The 20,434-nt window shown below is 36.0% G+C and overlaps 1 protein-coding gene across 1 annotated transcript in view; it reads right to left on the reverse strand.

Moving 5' to 3' along the window:
• The window catches only part of LOC135708619 (regulating synaptic membrane exocytosis protein 2-like), a 41,979-nt gene that overhangs the window by 7,128 nt on the left and 14,417 nt on the right, over window positions 1-20,434 (reverse strand). The window contains exons 7-8 of the mRNA XM_065230724.1: window positions 2,488-2,669; window positions 1,717-2,420 (exon numbers count right to left, since the gene is read on the reverse strand). Coding sequence (XP_065086796.1) covers window positions 1,717-2,420; window positions 2,488-2,669 — 886 coding nt within the window. The remainder of the gene's footprint in view (window positions 1-1,716; window positions 2,421-2,487; window positions 2,670-20,434) is intronic.

Consider the following 20,434-nt stretch of genomic DNA (forward strand, 5'->3'; position numbering starts at 1 on the left):
AAAAATCTGCTATTTATTAATTTTATCTAGATGAACGCGTCATTGGGACGGTACTAATGGATATTTTTGGTCTCTATTGAAAATTTAATCGATTTGAGAATTTATGTATGGGCCCAAATTAGGGGCATTTAGGCCGACATTACATCCATTCCCCCTACTACAATATTAAAGATATATAGATCAAATTACTGGTCGCAGTGGTTTTATGTCCCGAACAGAGGAAAAAAACAATTAAAGGGCTGTGTCCTAGACACGACTGCAGTATGACGTAGAACTACGCAAAATTGATGTATGTCATGCATTTTAAATTTTCAAGTATTTCAATGTTTCGGTTATGGTTCATTGTTGGGTCAAGCATTTTTCCTGGAATGTAATAAATTATGAAAATTCAAATGTGCGGATTTGCTAGCGCTAGTGTACTAGCAAACAAGCACATGCTGATAGACGCTGATATCCTGCTTACATTATGCTGGCTGCTTTTTTACACTAGCGCTAGCAAATCCGCATAGATGTAAACACTACATTAACCGATGACTTGCTCCTGCTTGCCGCAGAACCCAGTGCCACGCCCAAGTAACAATTTTTGTTTTATGAAGGTTCTGTAGACCATGATTTAGGCTTGTAGAATGCTATAAAACCTCTATAAAACTTGAAATGTTACTTGGGCGCCGTCCGAAGCCGTAATGAGCAAAGGCACGACATTAGCGCTGTCTTATATCTTTTCAGGTTCAATCAGAACGATGTGCAACCAAGTGGCACTAGATTACTGGTTTTTGGAAAAATGTTTGTTTCATGAAAACAGTGATAAAATTATCATTTGTTAATTTTTCAAAAGTTTTTTGATGGAAAATTGGAAAAGTATTTATTTCAGCAGATACGTACAGTAATATTCTATCGTTTAACGTATGTGGATTTTATTTTCATCTATAAATGACAAAGTTACAAGCGTTCAAAACCTAACACTATTTCAACACACATATTTTTTAATTTGCACCCCAGTATAGTCGACAAAAACGTAGTTCTACGTCAAAAAAGTTCCTGATAGGTGGATTATTTTAATTTCTTAGTGTTTCAATCGAAACTGTTAACCTTATAAAGTGTGATACCACAATGTAATATTATAAAACTGTCAATTTAGCAAACCTTGTGATCTTACTTAACCCAAATTTTAATAAAAATTAGCATATTTCAGCAGTTTGTAAACAATTTCGAATGTTTATACTTTTTGGGACTTAAAACCAAGTTCATTCGTACCTAAAGCCTACAATTTGAAATACGTGTTCTTTGTGCCTTAAAGTTAACTGTATTTTTTTAAATGTGGTATCATCTTAGGATACATGTAACATACATAGGTATATACTATGGCAATATGCACTGACATAACTGAAGTGCAAAAAAAAAAACAAATAATTAATTTTGACATTCATAAAAGTTTAGGACGTATAAGAAAATCAAGAAAGAAGCGAAATAGATATACAAAAACACTGAACTAATTATTGGGCTATCATGCAAAATGAAGAAATAATCAAGCAATAATAGAAACATAGCGCAGTATATTGTGTACGGCACATCTTACCACAAGTGAGTGATGGAAATATTAAGCTAGAGATATAGAAAGGTATGTAGTAGCGGTGGTCCATATAGATTTAGCGCAGAGAAACGTTGAAGAAAGTATCCGGAAGTGGAGGTCATAGATTCATATCAGGTTAAACTTACTCTTGGAATTTTTTTGTTCCAATTCCCGAGACAAGCTCATGGTTCGTGTAAACTCGCCCCGGCTTTGGTTGAATGCTTTCCTAAGCTCCTCAGTATTGCGTTTCGCTACGGAAGACCTCCTTCGTTCACGGTTATAGCCGAGAGTTGGAGTAATTTCACCACTTCTACATTTTTCCTGGTCTTGGAACGAGGATCGCCTTGAGCCTGGCAATGACTTTGAGAAGTCCTTACCAAGTTGATACGTTTCGATTTCCAAGGTTTCTGATTGCGACGATCCTCGTCTATTGAATGCCCATGCATGATCAGGATGCAACAAAAAGCTTCCATCCCCAATGCTGTCAACATCGTCTGACACTGATCTTTGGAATCGATAATCGGACCCTCTAATTAGCTTGGTTACGTCTCCGGATATGGAGTTCCGTGGAGAAGACCAGCTCATTTTATTAGGTGGTACACCCCGAAGTTGTCTGGGATCTTCTAACCGATACCATACGGCGACATCATCAAGAAATGCCTTCTGTAGCTTCACTTTACATTCTCCTAGGAAAACGGGTTCCGATTGTGGCAACAAATCAAACAATGCTACTTCAATATATCGATCGAATAGTGTATCGCTCAACACGCCTCTGAATGTTATCGTAGCATTCCAAATTGGATTTACAGATGGTGATGAGACTTCAGTCTGTACAACATGTGTTTCATTACTGCAAGGAAATAGATATAACATGAGTATTTATTACGGCAGTTTAGCGCTAAGTGGTAACTTCGTACGTTTTTGGCATGAGCTTGATTGAAGCGTAAGCTTCAGGCAAACCACCATACCCTAAAGATTCGTCTCGAGGTGGTAAATCGTCTCCGGCCATTAGCGAAACAACAAGCTCGTTTCTATCCCCGTGGTACCAAACTTGAATTTGAACGCGCCCAGAAACCTGTTTTTCTCGCGCCAGTTGTTCCTAAAAAGGGTCATTTTTTAAGTGTATGTTAAAAACTCACATGTTCAAAATAAAAATCCGCATTAGTGTAGAACACGAACGCATAACTAAGACTCAAGCAAGATTTGAAAGAATACTCTATTACATAATATAGCGTGCACTGTTCTGATAGGCATTGCAATTTGATATAATTCGATATTTACATCTACTACGTTTAGGATTTGTAGCTTTTTTTCTGTCCAAATGTACAATAGTTATAGCTTATTGAACACACATCTCTATATGCATTGGTCGACGTTTAATAATTTATGCGCACAGGGCTGTTGCTCGGCATCAGAAATTTGTACAACACTTTTGTTCAAATTTGAAAAACACATGTATCTGTAAGAATAAATATTTGTAAACCTAGAAACAATTTGTGAACACCACTAATAACTTACACAACTGTATAATTTCATGTTTGCACCATGCCGCTAAAAGTACATGTTACATATTTGACATGTTGGATTAATTGACTATCTACTCTCGACAAATTTTGACTCCTCATGGGGCTAGTGATGTCCAACCATAGGGAGACTATTCCATACACGGCAAATGAGAACAACTCAAATTTGAGTTTAGTTTACTCATAAATCACATAAAGTGTAGGAACTCCGCGATGAGTAAACTTTCTTTATGTTTTTCCAGGTTTGTCCTGGAAAAAATATGAGAAAAGTAAAGATTGGATTCACTCAGTCTATCTCAGTTTTCCTCATTTTCCGCCAGATTTTTAGGTTTTCCACAAAAAAATATGGGGCAAATTTACTCATCGCTGAGTTCCTGCACTTTTGGCGATTATGAGTAAACCAAAATACAAATTTGGGTCGTTCTTATTGACCATGTATAGGTGTTTAATCGTGTCCTTCTACGCTCGGTCTTCTGCAAGATGTCAGTAGATTGTGCATTTGGAATTTTGGAATTGAATTCTTGATTAGGTTTCTTGCGAAAAACTCCTAGCATAGCAATAGACTTCACCTGCTGCTAAAGATATGACTAACTTTTATAAAAACGGTGGTTACATCTACACACCAAATTTCTTAAATTGTGTTCAGTACCTTTTTTTGCTGAACTCGTTCTGTAAAATATAATTTTTACCGATATTTATGTAAAATGTATTATATTACCATCTTTGCGCAATGATAAATTTACAAACAGCTTAATGGTTGTGGTTCAGTAAATTACAATGTGGTTCAGTAAATTTTGACAGGTCACGAGAGAAGATAAATTTACTGAATGAAAAAAAAAAAAAAACAAAAAAATACAGAACCGTTTACCGAATGTTCTGCTGTTCCGTATTCGGTAAAAAATTGCAGTATACAGTAAAAAAAACATAGTGTGTAACACTACGCTACACTGGTTCATTCGTGACTTGTCTGGGGGTGAGATTTGAACTCGTGACTTTGGCGTGAGAGGTATGGATGCTAATCACTACGCCGGGGTCGTCCCTACTATCCATTCATTTGATTTAAACAATTAGAAATTTGGAATGGGGGTGCGGGATGCTCATTAGGGGCTGTCCATAAACTACGTAGACAGTTTAGGGGGGGGGGGGGTTGGTAATTAACCACGGCCCATACAAATTTTCAAAATTTTGTATGGAAAATTTTCTACGCAGGGGGAGGGGGGGGGGGTCAAGAATCCCAAAAAAAACTGTCTACGTAGTTTATGAACAGGCCCTTATGCCTCATTATGCCCCACCTGTTTCCTATCTGTTTTACCGAATGGACTGTACTTTGTTTTCAGAATAAATCATAAAAAATTTAATTGATGTTTCTTTCTTTCAGCAACCCAAAAATTTATTATTTTGTATAGACATTTTCATATTGCGTTCGTAAGTAAAGCCGGACTCAGCAAACCGTGCTAAAATTCACTTTTTGTGGTTGATGAGGACATTGAGTTGCCTAACATCCATGGCGTCTGAAAGAAATTGGCCCAGAAATGAAAACTAAGTATATCTTCGGTGTACATTGAACGGAATCTAGCTAAAAAGTAAAGTACTTATGTTTCACAACGTACACACTTAAAAATTATCGCCGACTTCGGTAATTTTTACCGAAATCTGAACAGCTGAACTGTTCGGTAAAATTTATGCAATTCAATTCAATTGCTTTTCAGCTACTTTGAAACTAAATCCCCACTAAAATGACAAGATTTGATCATTAAAGAAGGTTGAACATGTTTTGAAATTAGTTTCAAATTCAATAGCCTTTAAAATGAAGGTTAAAGTTTTACCGAACGTTCAGCGTTCTGATTTCGGTAAAATTTACCGAACACGAAAACAAAATCTTAGTGTGTAGAACCGAAGAACGCTCAACATCGAAATGGCAGCAAAGGTTGAGATTGACAATACAAAGTTTATAAATCTATTCAGTAAGTTTTACGGGAATACTGTACTTTATTGCTGTTAATTTAATTTTGTTTTTGATAATTCACCGAACAAATCCAGCAAAAAAGTACCGGACAAGATTTAAGAAATTTGGTGTGTATAGAAGCGAAGACAACAAATCAAGAAGACTGGTAACTCTTCCATTTTCTCATACGAACGATACAATCGCGTCATCTGCCGCTCAAAGGTAAATGCTTCGAACGAATTTGATAGCAGAGATTACATCCTCAGAAGAAAGATTTGTGTATTTGCTCATTTTTCTATGCGTTGCTTCCACCTTCACTCAAGCGCAGCGCTATTGTATCTGTCGCTTGGATTCTGGCAAAGTTGCCAGTCTTCTTGATATGATGTTTTCGATAGAAGGTTGCCGTGCAGCTTTGTCAGCTTCTGTGTTCCAATCCCAGGCTTCCCCAAGTTTAAACAGCACAAAATATATAAATAAGTAATGAAACAAACTGAATACATTTCCTGCTTTATTTTAATAAAAAACTGATTTAGTTTTGGTTAAGTTTTTGCCTGCGCTTTGCACCGTCATCTTCTCGTGCTGTTCTGCGCTCACTGGAGGAAAAGGAGCAAATTTAACTATTTTTAGAACGCTTTTTGTTCAATATAATAAGTGAAATTACAACTAAAATGAAGAGAATTGTATAACAATGATCCAGAGTGTGTTGGAAAAAAAAACAAACAGGAATCTCATTTCAAAGACTATTACTGAGGGGCCGAAGTTCCATTGTTGGACCTAAGGTCGGGACAGTAGGCCGACATTAAATCCATGTTCCTGTAAGGTTGTCATGTGATAATGGGAAGTTTAGTAACTGTTTACCGTGCCCAATTGAGACATTGATTTGTTGAGAAATGATTGGCTGCTTATTAGACCCAGGTTAGGGGCATGGACCCTACTTTGATTTTGATGTGAATTTAGATAACATCAGATTGTGGCCATTTTCTCGGTGGTTCTCAGAGCAAGTGAGACCAATGCTAGCCAGGGTTCTCAATATATCTAAATATTGAACTTTCATACAGTATGATGTATAAAATGGTTAAGTCTTCATGAATATTAAAACTGGAGCTCACTTTAAGAGCTTCTGCTTATTAGACTACCATTTTAGGCTTCAGAGGGATTTCTTTTGGAAGTTGGCATCCTAGTTAGATTATTGTGTTTCCCTTGCCAACTAAATATGAGCAATAGAAAAAAAAAATCATTACGAAATCGGGAGTCAGAATGATCAATTTATTTCTAAAATTATGAGTGTACACGTACGGTTGCAGATGTGAAATCGAGATATTTCATTATTTCAATTAGACAAACCGGATTAGGCGTCTGGAATGAAAAAAATAATGTAGCATGCAAGCTATAATTTGTACAAACTTGGACATCCTTAATCTGCAAGCATTGACAATATATTTAAATCTGGGACACTCTGTCGGTTACTTACTGTGCGAATGGTAATGGAACAAATTAATCGATCGGTTGCACTTTGATAATGCTGATAGCAATACAATGTAAACGTTATAGTTAAAATGACTGTTTGCTTTAGCAAGGGTCTGAATTGAATTTAATTTAATTTTACTCGAATGATGAGCTTGATGATCATCACAGATACGTCGCAAGCAACGTTGCTACCATTTGCTATAAATAAATGTTTTTCAGATTTCTGAAATCATTTGACGTTACGATATAATCAACATTATCATAGTTGCTGAATTCCGGTGGTGTAGTGATAAGCATGATTGCCTCTCACTTCAAAGGACCTGGGTTCAATCCCAGTCGGCACCGTCGGGATGTTCTGAGGCATAATATCTGTCACGCCTTCCTTCGGAAGGGAAGTAAAGCCGTTGTTCCCCGGCCCATAAGTTTATAGGTAGGTAGAGACCAGGTGTGGGAGCTGCCTCCCTGGTGTCGGTAGTATTAGTACTCAGTACGGAAAACAAGATCGACGGAAAACAAATCAAAGGAACAACAAAAAATCCTTCACGATGAGCTATGGAAGAGAATTTTTAAAATGCTTGTATTATATTATCTAAGCATTTTAATTAAAAAAAAAACCCTTGATTTGTTTTTCGTGCTGAGTACCAATGCTACCGACGCCAGGGAGGCAACTCCCACACCTGCACCCTACCTATCGACCCATCAACTCATGAACCGGGGACCAACGGCTATACAAAGTTTCTTCAATTCAAATAAAGCTCCCTGAACTTTTTCCCAATCCATTTAACTTATTCCTGAGCCTCTATGGAGTTCCCTAAATTTGAGGAAAGTTCTGCGAATTGCTGGAAAGTTGCGTCCAGTTATTCGAAGTTTTCTGAACTTGTACGATTTGTTTATAGCTTACACAAACTACAGCTGAATGTTTACCAAGATTGCTGAACTTGTATGTCTCATTCACTGTTTGCGGAAATTTGACCAAGATCTCAGAACATCATGTTAAATTCCTACAATATGTCCATCTACAAAACTCCCTGAATTCCACGAAATTCTCGAAAATCTATCCGAGCTTCTATGAACTTCCCTGTACTTCTACTTAATTCCTTACTCTTCAACTAAATTTTGCGAAGTTTCTCGGTTTTCTATTTAATTTGCTCAACTTGTACACAGATCGCTGAACTACTATAAATTCACTGAAGGTTCTGGTTCTGGAATTTTAATAGAGTTTCCTGCAAAGTTTTCAAAAAAAAAACGAAGTTATATTAGATTCCAAACATTTCTACGATTTCACTTGAACGCCTCCAAAGCCACTAAAGATTGAAGAAACTCAATGAAGGTGAAGACAAATGCCAAAGCTCGTTATTCTCCAAATTTCTATAAAGTTTGATGAAGTATTTAGTAGAACTTATTAACTTTACATTTTTTATGAAGTTCACTAAAGTATCCACATAGTTCTCTGGATTTCTATGAAGTTAACTAAGCTTTTACAATAATAGCTAAAATCATATAAAATTGTTTGCCCTTCTAGAAAATCACCAGAACTTCTTTCGCAGTTCTAAAAAGTTTTCTAAGGTGCTATGAAATATATGAAGATGTATGACTTTCCTTGAAGTTATATAACATTCCCTAAACTTTTAAAAACTTTCCCAACAATCTATAAAGTTCCCTGAATTCAATATCTTAAATCATAGATTCTACACAGACAAACAGACATAACACATTGAATATTGCTCACTGTAAAACATCGTCGCTAAAACATTACCGCCATCTGTTGAGTACACCGTGGTGGGCACTACGCTGGACAGATGGCGGTAATGTGTAAACATCAAACGAAAGGGAATAGACTATGCGTGCCACAGGTGGCGGTACTACCAACTACAATACTTTATAAACGTCCGTTAAATTCTTGTTCAATGAGTGATATGTCTGTTTGTCTGTGGTTTCTATATGAATGTTCGTTGATTTCTAAGAAGGTCTCTGAACTTCTGTAAAAACTTTTTTTTTTTAAATCTGAAAGAGTGTACATTTTTCGCCATCGTTTGAATGTAGAAGTGAAGACATTATGTTGATCCCCGAATGGTTTATGGTTTCTATTTTGTCAGCTAGAGCCATGGTCCCCTCTAGCCCAACATTCTAGTTCCGCCCATGCATAGAGACATTTCAATCTCGTTGAGGTGAATTGAATGATAAAGGTTGAACACGAAAAAATCCGGATACGAAAATCTTGTTTGGGTTTAAAAATGCGTTTTATTTTTCATAGTTCAATGTAATAGCTATACATTAGTAGGTATTATGCTTATTGTAAGACCATTTTTTCAGTCTTCTCTCTTACCATAGGTCATTGCTCGAACTTTTCTTCGTACACGGCCCATCATCTTTTGCACGAGCCCTGCTCCCAATTTTTTGGCTGCCAAATTCCATTTCCGCTTGAAATCCTTCAGGTCAATTGCAGTTCCACCTTTTTTCTTCAGTGTGGGCTTCACAATTGACCAGTATTCCTCAATTGGCCTTAGCTCCGGAGTATTGGCAGGATTCATCTCCTTGGGCCATTTACGCTGTAAAAACTGTTTGGTGGAATTTGAGTAGTGGCAGCTTGTCAAATCCGGTCAGAATAGGTAATCCACCTCATGCTGCTCCAGAAAAGGCAGTAGTCTCTTCCGTAGGCACTCCTGGTAAATTTGCTGGTTCATGGTCTCAGAAGTATCGGAAGCTTCGCTTTTTGGGGAATTTCGCCTTCTTTTTGCTTTTACATTCTTCCGGGGAACTCTGCCGGTCAACCGAGGTATACAATTCCTGCCCAGGAATTTGATCGAAAACTGCCTGGAGCGGATAGACTAGGATTTTCGTTTCGAGCGTGCAGGATCGAATCGCGACGTGCTTGGTGAAGCCATAATGTAAACAAATGAACTTATCATGAAAACCAGTGCCTACTGTGATTCTATACACTCTCAGTGAAAACTTTGAAAAAAAAAATAATTAAAAAAATGCCTTAATGGCAGAGTTTTCAATGTGTCCGCATTTTTTCGAGTTATACCATTATATAGGAGGATCGAAAGTGAGTTTTCCAAACGAATTATATAGTGGCGCATGCATTAAACCAAATATACTACATTAACAATATAGTTCACTCTTCGATTGTACATACATCATTCAGGAGACAGAAATTTCCTGTTCAACACACCACCTAATGTAAGAAAAGGCAACCAACATGCATTTGATTACTGTCGAGGAGTGAGTGAGATGCAATTATTACATATGAAAAATTATGTACAATCAGACAAAAAAGTTGTGTACAATGCTTATGCCTGTAGATTTGTTGGCCGAAAGCCGTGTCTCCGGAAAAAAAACAACAGAATGAACTATATTGTTAATACATATAGATACAATAGATTCCATATATAAGCGGAGGCAAAGTAGAATGTTGCCAAACGAACTGTCAGTTAGTCTAGCCAAACGAGCATGACGTCATCATGATGTTTTTCCCGGGGAAGTATTGTAATATTATGAGCACAAAACACTCCACCAGAAGGAAACCACTCCTCGATTCATTGTTCCAAAGATTTGTTTTGCACTTCATTTTGAACTTTTGCGCACGAAATAAAACAAAACAAAACTAAACTGGACAACGAAGAGCTCTATGATGGCATGAACATTTTTCACGGATGGCAGTAAGATCATTTATTTTTCATGGTTGCAAAAAAAACTTTTTGTGCCCCGCTTATCTATGGAATCTATAGTATCCATATTAATACAGTATATTTGATTAAACCGAAGCGCGCTAGTCAGACTAGCGATTTCTAACGTCATTAGCGACACAAAACATTAACAGAATGCCCCAATGGATGAGAAATAGAACGAAACAACGCAACAAATAGAAATCAGGGTAGGGCAGATATGGATGTAGTCTAAAGTTATAAAAACCTGAATTTATCCACCTACGGTGAGATCTGACCCTTCGTACACTCAATATGACCACCAATGATCTAATTTTTGAATCCTCATGTGATTTGATGTGTCGCATGATGGGTGTTAGTTTGAGTTAGATTCTGGGCACTTCCCCAGGGGTGTAGCCAATCTGTTCCTGGACACTTAATTTGGCAAACGTGGATTGTGACTCTTAGATAGCAAAATTGACAGGTTTTATGTTACAAACATATACTTTGCCACCTCTTCATGTAACTAACAAGTACAACATGTGATAATAACATCCTTTAAGTTCATAATCCCGAAAAGAGGAAGAGGAGACAATACGGGAGCGAACCAGCTCGTGATTGGCCGATTTGAAGTGCGTCAGATAGAGATAGATATAGATAGAGATAAAAGAGTAAGAAGCCAGTTGTCTTCTCTTCCTCTTAGCCGAAAAAAAAACTTGCAAATGCTCATTACAGCTAAAATTAACGGGCACGCACAAGCCTTTCAATACAACGAAGCCTGTTGACCAAATATTTAAAATCTTATTATTACTGCTTTAAAGTAATGAAAAAAAACAAAAACACCCTTACATTAAGTAATTACTTTAATTACTGTCAAAAATTAATATTTGAATTATTTTAAATACACCTAAGATACCTTTTTTTAAATTAATTAGTTGATCAGCGTTGATGTTCCAAAACATGTTTAGGCACCTTTTATGTAGCTCGAAATGTGGAAGCCAGCAGTTTAAAGTAGATTAACAAGCATATTTTCCGTAAAATACGCGTTAATCTATAGAGGTTCTAGTATAAGAGGGGAACGGATTCAAAACAAACTGCATTGGCAACCTATGCCTAGGTGATTTCTAGTAACACTGTCAATGCAATCAAGATAGGCGCTGTTCGATTGGCTCTGTCTTCGACAGACTGGATACTAACGATTTTAAATTGGCTCACTACTTGACTAGTCTATTGGTCCCAAGCAAATCGAAGAACGGACCCCATCCTAGTCGAAATTCTAGTACTATCCGTCTACAATGCTGATGATGGTACAGCAGACAAGCGTTGCCAGTATTCCCGATTTATCTGGATTTTCCAGATTTTTAGTCATCTTGCCAGATACACAGACAGACCACGTATATTTCCAGATTTTTTAAATATGTTCTAGATTTTCCCATATTTTTTTAAAACATGTTGCTTCAAAAATATCACTGCAACTTGCTACTTTAATTATTAAAGTCCAACGTTGGACATTATTGGAATTTTAAGGTAATTCTGAAAATAGTTCACAGTGAAGTGTAAAGTGCATTCCTTGCTAAATCAAACGAGAATTTCAAGCTTATTCTGAGTAGAGTTCCATCCATCTTTGTGGGCTTCGTGGTCATGTGACTTCACCCGTCGTTCAGGCGTATTTTTAGTGCCACAAAGTGAGGGCTCGATTCCCACTCCAGCCGGTGCAAATTTTGGCAACCTGAAAATTTCCCTACAGGTCTACTGGGTGTGGTGTGTTGTCCATTGTCTAGTGTTAAATATTCAGTTGAAGACGGTGTCAATTGTCTTGTAAACTCTGATGATATTTGCATGGAGATTTTGTGGATAAAGAAAATACAATTCGGAAGAGAAATCATAGAAAATTCTTATGATGAAACTTGAGGAGTATGTTGATACGAATCGTGAGAATAATTTCAATGGAATTCTGTCCAATGTTTCTATGGAGATTCATTTTAATAAAAATTTAAGACATTTTAACGGAATTATGCGCAATTTCTGCGAGACTTTCAAAACCATTTTGGCAAAGTACTTGAGTAATTAGGAAATACTGAAGAGGATTTCAACACAATTCTAACATTACCTACAAAGTAGTTCAAAGGGAATTATCGGATGGGTCTGAGAAGATGGAACTAAAAAAAAAGGCGAACATATACTGTGAAGAGTTCCAAGTAAATTCAGCCTAACAAAAAAATTCATGATCTGGGACCCAGGAAAATTATAAATTCCAGATTTCAGAATCATTTCGAGATCCTGAGACTTCAAAAATTAAGCTATAAGACTTTCATTTTAGTAATATAATAAAATTATTCTATGGCATAAAATTATTCGTAATGGTCATGCGAATAGTGGAGTTACCCGTAGTTTAGGTTAACTGTGTGTGGGTACCACGATGTTAAACTTTGATTCCCACTTCAGCCAGCTATATTTTACTTCAAAATAAAATGGCCTACTGGTCTACTGGGTGTTGTGTGTAGTAGGATGTTAAGAATTAAATTTTAAATCTGATCAACCTCAGTGTAATATTAGAATTATTTAGAACAAATAAAATCTTTAAATTCTGGTACTACATCAAATAGCAAGAACTACATCGATTATTAGTTTAAAAAATCCATCCCATCAAATTTGCTTAATTCTTTGCTTCTCATTCTTTTTAAATAAAGTTACAGTTCAAAAAACAATTCTAAACATATTTTCTGCACTATTTTGCCCACATTAAACTAGATTTTTGAAATTCTGCGAAATGGATATTTAAACTTTTTGGGCATATTGTGTCAATACTTTTCAGCTTTTGGATGATTTCAGTAATGCTAACAAGTTATATGCTTTATATAATTTATTTAAACATGTAATTCATCACCATTGTAGTACTTTAAATAAATTCCAGATGATTATACTGACCGATTTTTACGGGAGATTGGCGCATCACTTAGATTTCAATAGCATTATATTAAAAACTGGATTTTTTAAGCATTCCAGATTTTTCCAGATTTTATATTTTAACTGGCCCAGATTTTTCTGAAAATGACCTGGCAACGCTCACAACAACCACCCTACTGCTTTCTCTCTGAGATGACCAAGTTGGTCATGACGAGAGGAGCAACACAATAGTTGGGTAAAGAAGAATTGCATTATAACACACCATCGACTACACTGAGATTGTTATTCCATTAAATTCCATAGTAATATCGTATGATTTTTTGTGACAAGATTTCAGGTTGAATTCCATACGATCGGACTATGAAGAACTGTCAAATTGATTCATACTGCTATCGTATGATTTTCTCGTATACAACTATGAATTTGAATCCAAATTTATTATGGATATCATGGAACACTACGTTTACATTTTTACGTCATTTAGTTTTGTGGGAAATAAACGAGATTTTTTTTTATTTTCTTAGTTTATATTGACTCGTATTTGAATTAGTATTTTATAAGTAAATTGTAACATTTACTTACAATTTCTTTAAAAACGTTTTCTGGTTTAAATGGTAATCATGATGCTTTGATCTTTTGGAGTACATCAGACGAAGCAGCTGAGAATGCTGAACAAAGTTCGATGGAATCGAAAAACTCGTTCCGTTGGCGTTCGATTTTCATGCAATGGGTCTTCTCGGTCAGCTGGTGCAACGGTGCAGTTATGTACAATGTAGAACCAGAAGCATCAGAAGCTAATCTGGAAATGTAAAACTAAAGATTTTAAAACATAAATTACTGCTTTGATTCTATAATAAATTACTACTTACATATTCACGAAGTCTTGTGCTACGTCGCATAACTGGATCTGCCATCTTTGTTGTTTTTGTTGTAATTTACACTGGCCTAGTACTTTTCATATATTATTAATTTTTGACATATTTTGCGTAAAAGCAATTCATACGATGGGTTCATGAAATTCATTTTATTTCGTGCACCGTTTATTGTATAAAACTATATATGCTATAGATGGAGTATGAATTCATAAAATACCTATGAAATTGGATGGAGCTCGTATTTTTATGTGTTCATACGATGCAGCTTATGAAAATTGAAGGGACAGTTTCCTCAGTGTAGAAATGCTCTCGCAAACGTGAGGCTTTAGGTAGTGATGAAACGTCGCTAGAACTATTCCACAGCCGCAGTCAGTAATGAGAAAAAGGAGGACGCACATCTTTTGCCTGAAGACTTGAAGACATACTTTAAGTCTCCGCGTACATCGTACGGGTTAGGCAAAAGATGTGCGTCTGACTTTAAAAACTGTCGCATTAATGGCTCTTCGCTCATTTTCAACTTCTATTCAATACTCATACTGCCGTACTCTAACGGAACTATCCACCTACCCTCTTCTAAAGATCATTCTCTTGCTAATAAATTATTACACTAATGCTTCAATCTGCAACCAACTCTGAAAATCGCGTATAAAGTACACGCTATTTTGTGGCTACTCATTTTTGAGTCGAAAATCACTCAGTCCATCCAAAAGGGAAGTTACCCAAAAATGAGTTAACATGATTTTACTCAAATTTGAATAAATGAGCCTATGGAGGAAACTGGGTAACGGTTACTCAGATTATGACATTTTTCAACTGAGTAAACCTATATCGGTAGAAACGAATGAATGCCCCATGAATGCTTTATATTTAATTTGTTTCGTCAAGGAAGAATATTAAAAAAATATTGTGAAAATGATAATTCTGTATTTATTGATACCAACGAACTATTTGTTAGAGTTGTATACGTAACCAACTAGCTACTGATAGCTTTCACCATCCATTTTATTACGTAGCTGCTCCATTTTCACTGTTTCACTTCTAAAAACGCCATTTTGAACTTAGGAAAAATTGATATCAGAACCATTTACCCACAATCTGGGTAGATCCAACTTGTTGCAGTAAAACCAGTTTACTCATTTTTTGACAACTCCATACAGCATGCAAAAATGAATGCGATCCACCCAGTCGCTGAGTAGCCCACAAATAGCGTGTAACATAAAAACACTTGGAATGTAACTACACTATGTTTGTTTTGATTCGATATGAAAGTTTGACAGATAAAGTTAGGGGTTCGTTGATTTTCCTATGTTTCGAGGGGTGCATCGATTAGCTTGGGACCGAAGAGAGTACAAGAGCTGAGTCAAAAAGTTGAGCACGTTTCTTCGTGACCTTCTGGTCTTAGAGTTATCTCTGCAGTAGTGCTGAAAATCATCTATGCTCAATCAATGCATATAGCCCTGATAGTATTTTTGCACACATTGCTCTAAATTAACCCAATCATTAACCTCAAAATCAACCAATCTGGACCGAAACTGGATCCAAATTCATACCTCTGTTATCTCGTCTTGTCTTAGGTATTGAGTCTTGAAAGATTTTCTAATTGGTAATGACATTTTATAATGATCACATAGCAAATAACATTTGAGAGGAGAGGATGCATGGTTCTTTTTTCAGGTATTCAATAGCATGTTTCCGTTAACGCTCATGAAAATGCGAGCAGAAAGCAGTGAATGTATTCAAGAACAATTTTTTTACAATTAACGGATAATTGTTTATGGATTTTTTTAAATGTCCCACGTGCCCTTGTATCCTAATAAATTATATCATTTTTTTTACAAACTTCATTCTGGATGGTAAGGGAAAGGGAGTGCACATTTAACACGGTAGTAACAGTGTTGCCAAGTCAGAAATGCAATCGACAAACGCATATAGGAGCCAGTAAAGAAATATTCAAATTGACAAATAAATATTCTTTCAAATACATGCTTTTGTGAACCAAAAAAGTGTCCAAATCGTTTCCAACTTCTACTGTGTTCAATTTGTATTGATACGTTTTGCTACATTGTTTTTATCATTTAGCTTCTTTACAAGCAATCACATCACATGCTTATTTTCGAAGTAGACGGAAAAAGAGGAAACGATTTTAATTATTTACAATAAGAAAAATAAAAATTTCAGGAATTATGTTGCATTTTCTATCATGAGTAATGGATCAGTTTAGTAGTAATAATAAGACTGGAAAATTGCTCGGCTCGGGCAACATATGCTACATGCTCTTAATTTAGAAGTCCGTTAATAAAATGTATGGAACAATATGAGATCGTCATGCTATAACTTATCATACATGAATTTGAGTTGTATCGTACAGCTTGTAGGTTGAAGCAATTATTAGATTTTTATACTACATGCAGACGTTGTTTTAGAAGTTTTTTCTATATATTTTTCCCTGCATATCATATTGTCACAATTATGTTTTAGGATTGGATATAAGAAAATATGTACGTTTTTTGTTGTTGCAGTACATCGCATGTTTTGAAACTAATACAAAAATTTATGAAAAGAATACAAAAATTACTTAAAATTTCATGCATTGTTATTCCGAATATGGATTAAACATCACCGGGATCTTGAGACTAGAAACAACGTATTTTATGATTTTACTAATGCTATATAATTTATTATTTACCTTTTAATGCATCTATATGCGAATTTCTCTCAGCTGTTTCATGTATCCAAAAATCATTCTGTATATAACAGTCAGTTTTTATGCATTTTATTCGTTCGTCACTTTTTATCAGATATAAGCTTTTGTTATACTTTCATAGGTATACAATATTTCTAATGATTTCAACTTTAATGACAAATGATGTTCTATTCGCTAATTCAATAAATTTGTAGAAATTGGCACAGCAACTCAATAAAACGAAAAAAAAGTCTGAATTTTTAATCGTTCAAGCACCTGTGCAAAAGTTCATTACGTACTTTAAAAGTTCAAAAACTGGTCAGTTTGCTTTTATTCAAGTAACACCATGCGATAACTAATCAAATGATACATATTCGAAAATTATGCGTTTTTACGCTGCTTACACAGTAAAAAAATGTAATATCGATCAACGTAATTCAAGCTGATGTATGAAATAATGATGTAATAGCAAAAATCAGATACAATATTACATCAATAGATGTAATTTTGTTCGCAAAATCGATGTACATCGTACAACGTAATATTACACCACCATCGAAATGACCTCTGTGCAGCTGTTTGGATTTAATATTCAACAACTTTTTTTTTCTGTGTACATATAATTTAAAAACAAACCCATATTCTGTGAAGCAATGTTGCTTCCACTCATTTGCTATAAAAAAAATGTGTTTTCAGATTTATAAAATCATTAGATGTTATTATGATATGTTGTACTTGTAAGTTAAAAGAAGAGGTTATAAAGTATGTGTTTGACACATGAAACTTGTCAATCAGCGATTTTATGATTCGTGAGCGTTCACTAAAGAGTGAGCGCTCGCGAGCCGTAAAATCGTTGATTGCGACTATCTGAAAGCGAATTTGACTGGTTTTATGTGTCAAGCACTTGCCGTTCAATCTCTAACAAGTACAAAATATCTTTATAACATCTAATGATTCCAAAATTTCGAAAATCATTTTTTTTTATAGCAAATGAGTGGAAGCAATCCTGCATCAAAGAATATGGGTTTGTTTTTAAATTTTATGTAAGCAGCGTAAGTAAGCCTGCTTTGAAGTTTTTTTTCCGTTTCTACGGTTAATGACAAGACATCCCTAATAAATTTTTTTTTTGTTATTTTGCTTAACGACGTGTTCAGGGTATCATCCCTACCATTTGTGGAATAGTTCAATTGTTTGTGGAATTGTTCAATCGTTGGTTAATACTGTTTTGCTCTTTCTCAGTTGATTCCAGTTTTGGCCTTTGAGCTTAACACTATGAATGTGTTATGAAAAGTATGAATAATTTCCATGAAATTACAATGCTTGGCAAGCGGCACCGGTGGTGTAGTGGTAAGCGTGATTACCTATCACGCCAGCAGGCCTGGGTTCTATCCCAGTCGGTGCCGCCGGGATGTTCTGAGGCATAACATCTCTTATCACGCGGGAAGTAAAGCCCCGGTTCATAAGTTAATGGGTCGATAGGTAGGGTCCAGGTGTGGGAGCTGCCTCCCTGGCGTCGGTAGCATTGGTGCCTCAGCTCGGAAAACAAGATCGACGGAAAACAAATCAAGGAAAAACAAACAATGCTTGGCAGTAGATAAGAACAGTAATTTGTTGCTACTGAATGTTTGGCTCCCGTTTGACAAGTACATTCAGTGAGTCCGCAGTACCCAGGTAAATAAAAATCACCAATATTCTCGTTTTCGTTCGAAGCGTATTTTCCATACAAAAAAAAAAGTTTTTTTGCATGGAAAATACGGTTCCAACGAAATCAAGAATATGGGTGAACGTCTCGTTTCTGAAATACATCAGATTTTTCACGTACACTGAGGCAAATAAACTTATGAATACCACAAGAACCACTAATGATTTTTCGCCATAAGACTTTATTATGGAAATCATAAGTTTGACCTATGAAACATAATTTATAATTCATAGGTTTTGACTCAAAACAGTGGAGTTCATAAGTCAGCATATCAAAATTAAAAAAAAGTAAAAGGTTCAGATTATTAAGTCCATCACATTTATCAACACACATAATCACGGCTTCCCTGTTCGGTAATATTTTTTTTACGATTTTTGAACTGTAGCGTAATGTTAATGTACGTATTGTTTCAGTTGGGATGAATGAACGTTGAGGTTGTCTGTAGTTGAGGTTATTAATTAAATTAAATTAAAACAAAAACAACTACATTTTGTTTCAGTTCGTATGAGTATGTGGCGGTTGTCACATCGTTAGACACAGTAAACGGACGATGAGACTAACTCAAAATTGAGAAGTATTTCACTCAAAATCGTAGGAATTGCATTTACTCCCTACTCGATCTCTTTTTACGATTTTGAGTGAAATTATACGGTCTTCATTAAAATTGTTCAGATGGATAAGGCCTGATAAACTAGATTGGATGGTCAACAGCTTTGTTGTGAATTTCCCCTCCAGGTGACACTAATGTGCCATTTGTTTTCAAATTAATTGCTTAACTTGACATGACTAGCTAGAAGGTTTCAGTCTACGGCAAAGTTGTTCAAGTGAATAATACACCAGGCGGTCAACCAGTCAACTAGATAGAAGGTTGATTTTTTTGGCAAAGTTATTCAGATTTACAAGACCTATTGTATGGTGGACAGTTTAGTTGAGAATTTCCTCAGCAAGTGGAGCTTGTGTACCATGTGGCTCACTTCCTTTGGCAAAGATGATCAGATGAACAATATCTATTGGATGATGCACAGTTTAGTTCAGAAATCTGTCACCAGGGATGTTAGTGTACCTTTGAAATTCTCTGAAGTTCTCTGTCGATTATTTTTTTTTTTTTTTTTCCTTTGGTTTGTTTTTTCCGTCGATCTTGTTTTCCGTGCTGAGCACCAATGCTACCGACGTGCCAGGAAGGCAGCTCCCACACCTGGACCCTACCTATCGACCCATCAACTCATGAACCGGGGACCAACGGCTTTACTTCCCATCCGAAGGAAGGCGTGATCAGAGATGTTATGCCTCAGAACATCCCGGCGGCGCCGACTGGGATTGAACCCAGGCCTGCTGGGGTGAGAGGTAATCACGCTTACCACTACACCACCGGCGCCGTTATCTCTGTCGATTAGTCAACAGACAAAATCGATTAAATCTGTTAATTAATACAGCGACTAAAATAACTGATAAATGATTTAGCCAGATTTAGGCGAACCGTTAATATGGTTGATGCTTGTTTATTTCGAAGATATTTCCGAAACAACTTTGGAACTTTGCATTTGTCTTCATCTTTCATTTAATTTGCTGTTTTAAGCTGCCGTAGTTACTTGTTACATGGAGATGACACAAGTGTAACGCATTGGTATGACGTATTGATTTGTCAGTATATTTCAATCCTCTGCCAAGAAGGAGGGTTACTGAACCATTGGTGGTGTCAGCACTGTAGCCTACAGTTTTTATGCTATGTTTATATGTGCATTGACGTTACGTATGCGTTAAAAAATCTTATGTGAATAATCATTAATGAAACTTGAATTTTACATGATTAGCTTGCCTAATTTAAAAATTAAAATAATAAATACTTAATTCCTGCATTTACGCGCTTGTTGAACATTTTGCCGCACAACAAATCAAACATCTATGTGGACGGAGCATAATTTCTCAATGTTTGCATCAGCTGTCTTAGATTGACAGATAATCGAGCCAAAGAACCAACAACTTTGACTTCAAGCAAAATGTTCGTGGATGACGTTTCTGCCACCGGAGTGGTATATTTACGATATGCAACTTTCATGGCATGCATCAGCAGAAGAAAGGCGGACAACAAATTATGAAAGTTTTCAAAATGGTACC

Source organism: Ochlerotatus camptorhynchus, unplaced genomic scaffold (genome assembly GCF_037179485.1).
Source record: "Ochlerotatus camptorhynchus isolate MF236.1 unplaced genomic scaffold, CSIRO-AGI_Acam_v1.1 ptg000032l, whole genome shotgun sequence".
NCBI lineage: Eukaryota > Metazoa > Arthropoda > Insecta > Diptera > Culicidae > Ochlerotatus > Ochlerotatus camptorhynchus.